This window comes from Corvus cornix, chromosome Z, assembly GCF_000738735.6.
Source record: "Corvus cornix cornix isolate S_Up_H32 chromosome Z, ASM73873v5, whole genome shotgun sequence".
NCBI classification, from domain to species: Eukaryota; Metazoa; Chordata; class Aves; order Passeriformes; family Corvidae; genus Corvus; species Corvus cornix.
The window spans coordinates 2,514,980-2,528,560 of NC_046357.1; the positions used below are offsets into that span (position 1 = coordinate 2,514,980).

At 37.9% G+C, this 13,581-nt stretch overlaps 1 protein-coding gene across 5 annotated transcripts in view; it reads right to left on the reverse strand.

The window, feature by feature from the left end:
• Positions 1–13,581, reverse strand: part of MAST4 (microtubule associated serine/threonine kinase family member 4) — a 286,598-nt gene that overhangs the window by 171,500 nt on the left and 101,517 nt on the right. For 2 of the 5 annotated variants that reach the window (XM_039566711.1, XM_039566710.1), the window contains exon 4: positions 1,202–1,276. The exons of the other annotated variants lie outside the window; for them this stretch is intronic. In XM_039566711.1, coding sequence (XP_039422645.1) covers positions 1,202–1,276 — 75 coding nt within the window. The remainder of the gene's footprint in view (positions 1–1,201; positions 1,277–13,581) is intronic. 5 annotated transcript variants of the gene reach the window in all.

Consider the following 13,581-nt stretch of genomic DNA (forward strand, 5'->3'; position numbering starts at 1 on the left):
GAACTGCATTTCAGTAGACATGCTGCCTTTACACATTGAGGCTCTACACATTGAGGTAATTACTTGGAGTGATTCCAGTAAAAAGTAATGCACACAGAAAGTGGCTGGTCAAGAGAACGGGCTGACATATATATAGATATATATGTATGTGTGTATGTATGCATATGTGTGTTTCACTTACTCTTGCTTATTTAAACCCCAAAATGCCCTTCCCAAGATCCCCAAAAGGATATCTTAGTACTGATAATGTTGTTACATGCTGAAAGAAACAATAAAAGTCAACATTACTAATACCTAATGAATGAACACATATAGCAACAGAAAGAATCAGTCTGACAACAGTGCTTGGAATTCTAATTAGAAGGTAAGGCAAAATATAAAACTGGGGCCTTTCTTTCATGACTAGGACAGCTACTGTAGACCTACTTCAACCTGTATCCAAAGTTGTATGTAAATACTGCAATCAATCCTGCAATATCTCAAATAAAGTAAAAAACGGGATTTCCAGGCAGTGGTAGTAATAGATACACAGTTTCTTTTTTCCTGGACTCTCACAAAAAAGTAGCACAAAATAAATACAGATGAACACCAATGCTCTAAAATATGCACTACAGTACGTTTTATTAAAAGTTCCATAATAACATCACCCTCACTGAGCCTACCAAGTTTTCCGAGTACATCTTTAAAAAGGTGGAACAGCGTTACAAACTAGCAAAAACTGCTATTGTATCTGCTCATATCATCTTTTGATGACAGTCTATTTTTTTACTCTGAAACTTCTTTTTGCATCATAACGCTTGGTAATAAAGTGTTTGATTATTTTTCATATCCCTGCCAAATTTTTTACTCAATTAAAGCCTTTTGTTTAAGAATGAGACAAATGAACTGCACATGGATTTACAAAAAGACATCAGACAAACTGATAAAAGCAAAGTGGAACTTTTCATACAGTTTCTATTACACTTTGCAGATACAAAAAAAAATCTCCCCCCAACTTTTTAAAGTTAAACAACTGCTGCACTTGAGTAGGAATCAATTCAGTGCTGAAGTTCAGCTTCAGAGATAATGATTATATCACTTGCAGATGAGTAAAAATAACTAAATTCCCCACCAAGCACATAGAAGAGCTTCTCTTTAGCAACAAATCCTCTGCTGACACAACATTCAATTTTAGAAATGGTCCTTCAATAAAAGCACTCACTTTTGTAGCTGATGGTTCCACTAGTCTCTGACGGTGGCGTGCTGAGCTGAAATGACTCTTCTGAGGCATCCCTTCCTGACAGTGAATGAAGAAAGGGGCAGAAAAACAGAGAAAAGGGGGGCAATGGATCGTGGAGGGGATGGAATGGAGGATGTTGGAGAAGGGAGAGGGAGAGCATTTAACTGAACTGTATTTTCACTAACTTTGAAAAAGCTTTATTAAATCAATTTTAGTAATACCACTCTACAAATATCAGAAAGAAAATGAAGCATTTGCTTTAAAAGACAGCCTCTCGAGGCTTTTCTATATGTATTATTCACAAGCATTTGATGATGTTGTCTCCTATAAATCCACATATACACACATGTATACGTGACCACTTCTAAATACACACATTAAACACTCATTTCAATTTTCCAAAGTATAAATATTATCTTACATTTTCTGTATCAACTTACAAAGTTACACACAAAAGCCCCAACCCACTAGCCATCCACCCAACTGGATTTATGCTTTAACATAAACATCAGAATCTCCTGTAGGAAAATACGATTTTTCTAGATTCACATTCTCCACCCAGACCTTCATTAATCACCTTATATTCTAGAGACTTTTACCTAACAGAGATTAATGTCCTTGCCTGAGAAAACAGAAAGACCAGGCTCACACGGGTAAAAGGTAAGTATTTTCTCTTCGAAAGCAAAACCTGAAAGAGCATTCAGCTGAAAAAAAACCTGAAACATGACAGTCTTCATTACATGTGCAACACAACGAGAGATTTTTCCAGGATATGAGATACTGCTTCAAAACCGTCTACCTGCTTAATATCCAGGAGACAGAAGACCTACATTTAGTTTCTTCCCCAAGACACTCTAAATACTCTGTCTTAATCTCTCCACAAACTTTCCAATTTGGAAAGCCCCTCATTGCTGTAGCAAGTATGAACTCTACAGTCTGCTATTTCAGGTATGTGTCTGAAGGGGAGAAGATATGGGTGAAATGCCTGCTCCAAATCACAGGAGTCAGAGGATGAAAATTCATAAGACTCTTTTTTTCTTTCTTACTTTCTATTTTTTTCTTTTTTCTTTCAGAACCAATAAACAATTCTCGTAAGAGTCTTCTCTGAAAAAGAAGTCACAATATTTCACAAATATAAGACAGACCTGCTCCTATTTCTGAAAAGATACTCACAGGTTACTTTAAATGAAAATACAATGCTACTCAACTCAGCAAGTACTTTTCAAGATCTCAAGACTTGTTTTTCAAAAAGTGTTTTTATAAAAGTAGTTTTTATACTTCCTTAACAAAAAAACTTCTACTTTTAGCATGACACCATGCAAACAGAACCAGCCCTGTAACTCAAAAAGATCTGGTGGAAATAATCAAAGATTACAGCCACCTTTGGAAGATTACATCATAATTCACCAAATCCAAAATAGTAGTAGTGCTAACTAGCTCTAATTAACAGAACCAGCATTACAGAAGAAGCAGTTATCCAACAGAGGATTATTAAACAGAGGGCTTTTCTGCTGATGGTAATGTCATTTGGTAACACACCATTAAATTACTGGTGTAACCGACTAAAATTAGCAGTAAGTACTAGGGTTGGATGACCTTATAATTTCTCCTTTAACGATTTCTTCTTAAAATTTCCCAATGCCCTTCCTATTATAATCTAACATAAAATTTAATATTAACAATGGATGCTTGAAAAGGGTCTCCTTTCTATCACAGCTTGGAAACAATGGTAGTCAGAATAATCAGGACATTAGCTAGCAAAAGAAAGTGCTGATCTTCAGAGGCCCTACCTTCTCCCATATTATTAACCAATTTAACATGGGATCCTTTACTTAACTGAGAAACTTAGAATTCTTCTTCTCTTACTGGCATTTTTCTTTCTTTCCTGTCTCTCCTTCAGAATACATTTCAGAAGCAATTGAGAGCTGGGACAAACACAGCTAACACATGGAAAAATCCCAATACAGTACCAATACCATTTTGGGAGCAAAAATGTATACCTATATTGATGTGATTACTCCTATGACAAAGGAAAGTCAGAGTTCAGACTATTAAACGTTTATGTGGGTTGTGCCTTCAATGACACCACCCATGCTGATGCAGCAGTACAACATTCTAAATCAGGATATATTAACAGTTCATTTTCTAGCCCAAAATAATCAGATGGGTAGACTTGATGAAATACTGTCCCACCACGTAGAGATGAAAGTTTACCATCAGGACATGTGAAGGTTCAACTGAGATCAGTAAGAGATTGAAAAAGCTCCAAAGAAGCCAGTTCTGTCACTATGGGAAAGTTCAATATAGAGTATTTTAGGCCTTTGGAGATATTAGACCGTATGCATACAGGTTTTGCACCAGACCATCATGTTCCTCAGTATTGCATTTCAGCTGATAAAAACAGAAACCTTCTGCCAAAGTCAGCTGTAGGTACTGTTCCATACAGGACTGTCTATTAAGGGCAGACAAACCAAGGTCAATGTCACAGAGAAACAGCAATCTTTCACTTGAAAAGCAAAAAATAAAAAGAAAAAAAATTTTTAAAAATCATCTACACACTGAAAAGACTATGCATTCAGAGTGGATGCCCTATTACCAGTAAAGCACATACAGTGGATCCATGATACCCTTGAAGGCTGAATGCCCTTTAGAGAGCAATCAGTTAGTTGCAACTATAAGTTGATATAATAAAACTACAGTCAGAAAACTATCTCCTTGCAAAGGCCAACATGATTCACATCAACAAGGACAGCTAAAGGAAAAACTGAAGGATCCTAAATAATTCTGTGGTAAGGTATTTTAGTTAGATGGCATGTAGAAAATTGGCATGAGAGCAGAAAGAGACAGAAATTTATTTCATTTAACAGGTGTCATGGGTTAGCTAGCATAGTCTCGGAAGTGATGCTCTTGAAAAGGAGTGCTTACAGCTTCCTCTGTGACCTGACAGAACCTGTCAGCTGGCCAATTTGAATACGGACAATTCTTTAAGCCACTTAAAATTGCGACCGCCTCTGTGATGCACACTTAAGAATAGGAAACTCCGAGGCAGAGCCTCTCTGTCTCGTTTCCGGCACTGGGACAGGTGGCTGCGGGCCCCATGCAGGGGCTGGCAGGCCTGGCCCAGGCCCTGCTCAGGCCAGGCTGGGCCAGGCCACGGCCATCCTGGAGCTGATGGGCCCTGTTCCACCCGTGGAACCCCCCCACAGCCCCGCTATGTGCAGCCGGAGCCGGAGCGGCTCGGCTCCCCCCCTCTCAAGTGTGGCCAAGATCAGCTAAAGCTGCACCGCTGTCCGCAGAGCTCATGTGACCGACAGTGATAAGCAACATTCCAGCTGCAAGGCCTAGGTGAGATTAACCCTTTTAGTGCTGTGAAGAGCTGAAAACCCGAGGGAAGAGAAAGAGGAGATGCTTAAAGCTGAGATTCTGTTGTGAAGCTATGATATATCAGAGTACCCATTGTAATTTCATGAAGATATGGGGGGGCGGAGTGTTCAACTCGTGCTTGTGAGCAAAAGCACCTGCACTGAGATAGGCAGATGCTGACGCAGCTGTAATTTCATGAGAAGTTTGAACAGGGAGAGATGGAAGTGATGAGGACTTTTGCTCCAAATGGAAAAGGAGAAAACCTCAGTTCCTAGAGATGCTCCCAGAGATAGTCCTAAAGATGAAGATGAGGTTACAAACCCAACCCGCTACAACAGGCGAGTAATCCAAGAAATAATCTTGTGGGAAACTCACACCTTGGGGGGGGGGAAAAAAAAACAAACACATAAAACCAAAAACACACACCCCACAAAAAAAAAAAAGCATCACAGACAAGGCAATAAGTATTGTGTGTATTACATAGTTTATTTCTGAAGTCACAGAAGCCTAAGAACAGCTGTGAGGAGAAAATACATTTTTTTGGCTTCAGAGGCTGGTAGCTAATTCAACAATGTACAAGCTTTAATACTGATACCAAAAGCTCCATAAAGAGCAGCTACCATTTACTGTTTGGCTGTTCTCATGAAAATGGCAGTATCAAGAGACAAGCAAGTGAGAACAGCAAGTGACACAAGCACGTGGTCTTATCTGAAGAGATTTCTACCTCCAGACTGAAGTGGCCACAGAGCCCTTTTTTTCCCTCTCCATTTTTATTAGCTGCCAGACCAGGATCTGAAAAAAGTGGCAGAAATTCCACACAGAGGAGTTGAATTCACCACAGCTGGTCCCTGACAGATCTGCAAATATTTAGCACTGAAGGAAAAATAATTCACAGCAACAACTCCATCCACATCAAGCTGGGCAAATCCTAATGCCGATGAGGCTATTTCAATGCTTTTACATTAATGAGTGTCATACTGAAGAATACCTCCTTACACACACCCTCAAACCATGATCTATCTAAACGTGCTTCCTCCCCCAAGACTAGCCCTTGGCTATCTCAAAATACATCTGCGCCCAAGACTCAAGTCCCTGCCACATCCTTAAGTGTCCAACAGCACAGCCTGAGTACCCTGGCATCTGAGTTTAGCAAAAGCTACAGCAAAGCTTGTGGCCAAGGCCTGCTGTCATAGCTAAGACTGTATCTTAACTTTTTGTTACTTTTCTTTACACGTGGCAATCTACCTCCTGTTCCACAGTCTCACTCTAGATGCAGCTGTTCTATTCAAGTACCAAACCACTACACTGTATATGTTCTAATGTTCTGAAGATTCCTTTCTTCTTTCTTTTTACTGCAATGTAAAACAAAGTTAAAATGCTACTCTGTTATCATTCATCTATTTAGGAGGGCTATGTAAATACAGCTGTGAGAGTACAGCAAAAATACAACAAAAGACAAAGCAAATAAGAAAATTAGAAACAAAAATGATGGTTTAGAATGCGATGTGTTTGGTCTGATTTTTCTCTTTCCTTCTTGCCTCAAAGGGGCCAAGATACCACCAACAAAAAACACCATTCAATTTCCGATTGCTCAATAGTTTTAGGATGTAGCAAAGGAAGCAGTAAATATTGTGGGATAGCTACAGAATCAAGTCATTTCACATTACTAAAACCTTCAATAGCATAATTGCAACACTAATTCACCATATTACCCAGCTACGTTTTTATTAATTATATGACACCACTCTGAAAGTCAGCATGCTACATCAGCATTAGCATTTCTTCCTATGCACAGCTTCCTGGCACTGGTTACCTGCTGAACAGATCTGTGAGGCCATCTCTATCAGGTATCTGCTTGGTAGAAGCTACTGGTGATTAGACAAGGTCCGTCCAGATGTTACAATCATTTCATACTTTGTGCTTGAACTGTATTAGCAGATAAAACTTTGACATCTTTGTTTTATTCTATTACATTCTATCTGTTATATGGTTATGAGTTCATGGTAACAAGCCCCAATCAGTAAATTTAAGGTCACCAGTAGCCTTGCAGTCTTGTACAAATAAACTCCTCTGTGTTTCAACTTACCAAAGCGATAATGAAATGCTATTCCTGTGTCAACGATAATATGACACTAGGAAGGAGGAAAAAACAAAACATCTAGGGAGACTCAAAAGGTAAATTAGTTTCAAATTTTCAGTATTACAGGTGCAGATTGGTTAATCAGCTTTTCATAATTAAGAAGAAGGGAAAAAAGTAGTCTTTGCAGGCACTGGGGGCCTTTTTCTCATAAAGATTAATTTAACTGATTGAAATAATTTTATACTTCATAAGAGATAGAGGTAGCAGAGACGTGCAGAGAGGGAGGGAGGTTGCACACATTCTGTTCCCACAAAAACTCACAAAACTAGATAGCAAAACCTACTCTGCTTACATGACGTGATACTGAAAACTCACCAACACTTGAAGGATATACAGTGTGGAAAAACTGAATCACTCAAGGTGACATGCAAATAATGCAACAGATTGATGACAAAACTATGAGGATCAATTTAGGCACAGACGAACAACTCCAGCAAATGTTCAGAAGCTTGGAACTTACCTTTCTGACAATATAGTGTAAGCCAAAAATGTATGCAAGCCCTTGTGCTGGTGCAAGAGGTAACAAACAACGTAGCATATTCCTGCATCACAGTCTCCATGACTTCAAAGTACACTGAATTCAAATTACTTATTTTTGTAAAACTGAGCAATTGACAGTAGGCAATTCAGTGTGCCAAGTGTGGGGGCAGGACCAAGTTATAAATTGTAATACACAGTTCTTCCCTCTCAGCTTTAGATTCAAGGAAGTGTGAAATGTTTTGCGATTGGGGGGGAGGGGGGGGGGGGTGTTGGTTTGGCTTGGTTTTAAACTAGTAAGATGTTCATTTCTTGCCGATCCCCATCACCCCAAATTTAGAATTTCAGTGTAATACTTAACTAGGCTCTGCGCCAAGCTCTACAGGCTGATCAGGAAAGCTCTTTCTGCTTCAGAGGCATCTCACAGCAAAGAAAAAGCACAGTTAAGCAACAAAGATTTCTACGTAGTTACGGAATTTTTAAAAAGTTGCAAGTTGTCAGTTATTTGACAAACAATGTCACATCATGGTACATCTGACAATCCTTACCGCCAAGGCAAAAAATCACGTCAATAAAAAGCAACACGTGTAGTTTCAATTTTGAACAGTAAGAAAACAAACCCTTGAAAGTTATCTCCTAAATAGAACACAAACCAAAGGCCAGGACTGAATCTTGCATCAATTAAGCTGTTAGCAACAGAAAGTACTGGCAGAGGAAATACTCATCTCAGGCAACTTCCTGTATCCCATTCTTGCAGCACAGCCATAGATGTTAAATTCTGGGTAACAAAAATGTGTAACTACCATGTGTGCTGAAATTGCCTGGCAGTCTAACACATCAGTGTGCCAGACACTCTCCCATTAACACTCCTAGTTATGGCACTACCCTCTTCTCCCTAATCACATCTGCTTCTACGTAGACAATCATTACAGCATTTAAACAAACAACACTGGGCCATTTTGCAGGAGAAAAGGGCAAGAACTAATTTCTGACAGGATCCTCATTGATTACTTCCTCAATGGTACTAGAGAGAAGACACATGAAAAATGGGCGCTTTAAATAAGATCTTTTTTCTAGACTAGTTCCTTTGCAGAAACTCATCCATTTAAAAGTGACTGAATCTTCTCCATGTATCTCCTGAGAGCCTTAAGACAGGAAAACACACATCATGAACCTGTAAGCCGGACCAGCATTACTAGATTCAGCATCAGAAGAGGTTAGTATTGATTTGTCAGATAGACTCCACATCAAAAAGAAATTATATTGAAATAATTGAAGGTGTCTTTAGGGTGAACAGGCAATCAAAAAGCATACACTACTGTGTTTTGCAGCAGTGCTAAAACACTAACTGGAAGGTTCCATTCTTATTGTTAAAATAAAGGAAGGGGCATAACGTGCTACAGAAACTACTAAAAGACATCAGCCCTAAACACACACAAATAAATACACAGGAACAGAAATGGAGAAAACAAAATGCACACACAAAAAAGGTGGTTGTTCTCTTGTGATTCTATTCTAAAACCCCTGAACACCATAAAAAATGAGACAAAATCAGTTTTCCCAAAGTCTTGTCACAAATGCTCAAAAATATGCAAGTCCTGAGCTGAAATCTCAATCAGATAAGACTAGCATTTTGCTGCGATCATAAGGAGAATGTAAGAAAGCCGGAAGATAAAAAGAAGAAAAACAAAGTTGGCATTAGTGGTAAGACAAATCGCATGCAACATAAAACAATTCCAAAGACTCATGAAAAAAATCTATGTGGAAATATGAGGGGTAAAGCTATGCAGGGTCCTAAGAGCATGGACAAGAAAGACAACTACTATTTGGGAAATTAAACTGAAACAACAGTCAGTCAAGATGCTGCTTCAGTTTAGCAAGCACTGGTCTCTTCAGATGATCAGGGTCAAATACAATGAGGTCTTTGCAGCCATCTCTTACAAATACATTTGTTAACGACTAAATGTCTTATCACAATCACAAAACAAAGCATGTAAATGCAGTAACAGCCCCTCCTCAAGTCATAAACATGATACTCCCTACCTCAGATCTTCTCTGTTGCCAACCAACCCAAAAAATTTGTAGATTTTGGCCACCCTTACCTAAGAACAATTTTGAACTGTTGCTTCCAGACAGGAGCAAATACTCATGGCAAAAGTGACAAATATGAAAACACTATAAATGTTTGAATGTTAAAGCCTTCTATTTATCATTGTCAGTATAATAATAATACACCATACTTGATACTGATCAAGTATGGCGCATTATTAGACTTTGCTTACACCAAATAAACTGTGATAATCTTTTATGTTCAAACACAAAGACACTACTCTGTCTTGAAGAACTGCAAGAGAACAGCACATGAATATAGAATCAGAGTAACATGAAATGTAGCTCTAACCCTCATCATAAACATTTGCTCTAATTTTTCATTTATATTATTCCTTCCTTTATTGCACTTCTCAACATTTACTAAAATCTCAAAAAATTTGAAGTAATTTAAAACTAGAAAGCTGTGTTCCCAAGCGGCACTGAAGTCCTAAAATCAATTTTCCACTCATAACCTAAATTTTCCAGTTGTGCCTGTGAGTGTTGTATTCAGAAAACATGAGTTTGGGGAATACTTCCAGGTTCTTCTGCACACAAATTCTGACTGCTAAATTCCCCTAATGTATCTGCACAACTTGTGTACAACTGGGCTTTTTTAGAGCAACTGAAATGGTATTCTTCTTGTGGCATAATTTAAAGCAAAGTGGTAAAATACGTAAAAAAACCCCTTTTCACATCAAAAGAACTCAGAACAGAAGTTAAAGCCAGCACACACTTCATAACACTTTTTAGCACGTCTTCCTTACTTTTCACATAGAGAAAGTTACACTGTGGACAAGAGAGGACTCTACATTAGCTGAAAAACATCTTCAGATATGCTTCTGTATTTGATATAGCATTACTTATCTATAGAGAATACCAAGAATATTCAAATACAAAAAACATGTGCAAAAACATGCACACTTCAAGGTGTAGCATTCTAGGGCTAAAATACAATCAGAAGAATTGTAACATGACGTTATCTCCACAAAACATATCAATGCACTTCAGTCAATTCTGCAGTGAAGATACTCTGAACTATTTCCAGGCTCCAGACAGCTGAAAGTGAAATTCAGAAAAACACATATTGTTTCCTAACAGGAACTACCAATCACCACGAGACCATCTTCTAACCAAGGGCCATCTATTAGTTTAATTAGACTGTAACTTTGATTACTAAAACATTTTCTTCAAATTTGATAACTTACGACATTTTCTTTTACAGCACCTAAACAAGGATGGAATTTTTTATATACTGCTGCTAAATTGGATCTCCTACTTCTGATAGCAATGCTTAAAAAATCATCCATTTTGTAATACTTTTCAATGTGCACCTTCCATTGCTTTGAAATAGTGTCTTGGTTGGGGAGGATAACCAGATGTCATGGAAGTGTTATGAAACTAAGCCAAGCATATATATACAAAACAAAGGAATTTCAAAAAGGACAAAGTACTCCAAACAAAACATGCACTGTAAAAACCTGGAGTTTAGTTGCTAAAGTCTCTGAAGAGTTTGATTTTCCTCAAGGGCACAGACACTGAGTGCAAGTATCCTTTTCGTCTCTAATCCCAGCTGTTGTATGCCACTGAGAAGCACTAAACTTTAGACCTAAAATCAAGGGGGACTTGAATGAAGAGGCACAGGGAATCCAAGAGGAACACAAGTTAGAAACTGAGACAAAGTCATTGAATAAGATTACAGAAAGCATGAGTTGCTGACAGGAAACAATGTTGTTCTGATTTACACTGGCTGAAGTAAGGATCCGACAGAGAATACAGTTAGGGTTGCAGAAGTTAGTGCCACACATATAGGCGAAAAAGTAAAGCCAAGAAAACAAGACCAAAAACAATTACAAAATTGCAGTATTGAGTGTTCTGCTTTGAGATCGTAACAATAACTTATGGATTTTTACGTAATTTTAATGTTCAAATGAATAACTGGTACTGTTACAAGCAATTTGAAGCAAGTATTGCTTCAACCTAATAGAACGAATTAATAGCATCTCAAAGCCTGTGGGCAATTTTGAGAAAACCGCTAACTTAACAAATCTAAAACTTTTGACTTTTAAAGCAAATGTAGTGTATCAGTTGGTGAAAACAAACCTAAAATCATTGTAAGAAATATGACACATGAAGAAGCATCACAATCAAAACTGCATCAAACTCAAAGGAAGCATCTTACAAAAAAATTTGAAAAGAAAATACAGACAATTACTAGTTTCATTAGTTGTGACAAAGTAAGTAAAACCATTTGTCAACCCAAGGACATTTCACAGAACTTTAAAACAAAAATCCTGGTTTAATAAGCTACTGTCCTTCACGCAGCTATTATTCCTACTGTTACCAACAAAACAGGCAAAGAAAAAAATAAAAAAAAAAAACCCCACACGAATAGATTTTGGAAATAAGCCAAGCGACTCAGAAACAGGAGCTAACAAGTACACAGAGGATGCCAAAGCCGCTTTATTTTATGACCCTTAGAACACAACTGAGATCAGTTCAAATCATTACAGATTCTACCACTGAGCTCACCAAAGGATTTGACACAAAGAAATGTTAAGTTTATGTTTTGCCTTCCAAATCCAATATAAAACAAGATTTGTGACATATTGTAGACGTTATCAAGAAATGTTGCTACAATTATCAGAAGGTATTAGTAAGAACTGTGACATGGGCTACAGACACCAAGTTCGGCCCCTTGCCAAATATTTTAGCTCTGAATGCAGAACGGGGCTCTCCTTTCATTTTTTTTCTTTTTTTGATATTGGACTCCAGGATAAGTGTCCACAACATATAGAAAAGACAGAGGAGAAAAAAAAAAAAAAAATCCTTTCAGAAAAGCTTTCACAGCTCAAATAACAGCAAAATATGTCAGACACAAAGCATTTTAGAGGACCTGACAAACATGTAACAATGCATGAATGTCTGGAAAATAGAGGTGAATTAACTGATCAAGAGATTGTACACTCTATTAGGCCTGCATAAGTGACAGCTAAGAAGGAGAGGAAAAATGTTCCTTATCTCAGTGTCTCTTCTCTCGGAAGGCTGGTCCTTTGCTTTCTAAAGGTAGCTATCACTGCCTATCACTATTTAAGCCAAGAAAACATCTATTCTAACTTGCACACCTCTTTACCTAAAATGCCCTGTTTTCTATAACAGTGTATAGAATGACTCAAAAATAAATATGGCTCTATACAGGAAAAAAAAATTACCACGGTTATACAAAATCTGGGGGGTTTTTTGCATTTTACATCTATGTATTTTGCTCATGTAAAAAACTCATAAAATGACAGAGCAAGTATCACAATTTAAGTAGCTCTGAGTACCTCAATCACTTCAAATTTTTTAGGTTTTAGTAAATGTAGAGAAGTTTAGCTTGCAAGTGTGGTACGATTTAGGCAGGACTGGGCACAACTGCTAAGCAGCGGATGAATGCAGCGTGCAGACACACAGCTGTTCCCATACAACACCCGGAAGACTTATATCCTGTCTACTTCTTAACTGATTAATCTGAATCTACTGGAACCTGCAAACTGCAACTATTTTTTTTTAATCTTCTCTGGTTCCATGCCCTCCACAAACTTTTTCTTCCACACACCCATTGAGAGGCAGAGAGATACATCAGACCTGATACATAACTACACAACTCCCCTTTGATACTGTCAAACCATTTCCACCAATACAGAAACACCAGCAGAAACAATAGATTAGGTCTCTCTTGCCTAGAGATCACCGATGTACACATACGGTATTCAAAACAATGAAAATTAAGAACCTTTCCAAAACCAGATCTGTAAGATTGACTTTTCCACCCCTTTTTCTTCACTTTGCAACAGACACCAGGCCAAATTCCAACTAATATTCTCCAACTTTTATCATTTTTTTCCTCAGCAGACGACCCAACAAACACATTCCCAAACATGAACTGCATTTAGAAAAGAGATGGTTACAGTGTACTTCTTTCCTTTCCTCTGCTGTAAAGTGTGGCTTCCAAGATGACCCTTTTACTTCACAGGTCAATTTTCATTTTTTCAGAAAGATTTCATTAAACCTTCTACTCCAAAGAAATGTCACCTGCTTAGGAGCTGCAAATAAAGCCATTTTTTCCATGAAGTTCCTTCCTTTCTTTCTGATTTCTAAGAATGCATTTTCAGTTGAGCCAATAAGCAAGGACTTAGAAAAATCTATAAGGTTTGAGTTTTTGCAAAGGTCTGGACAATTTATGTACCAAATTTCAAAACATCTATCTACAAAAAGAAGTGTTTTTCTGTACTGAAGAGAGAAGAAAGGAGTA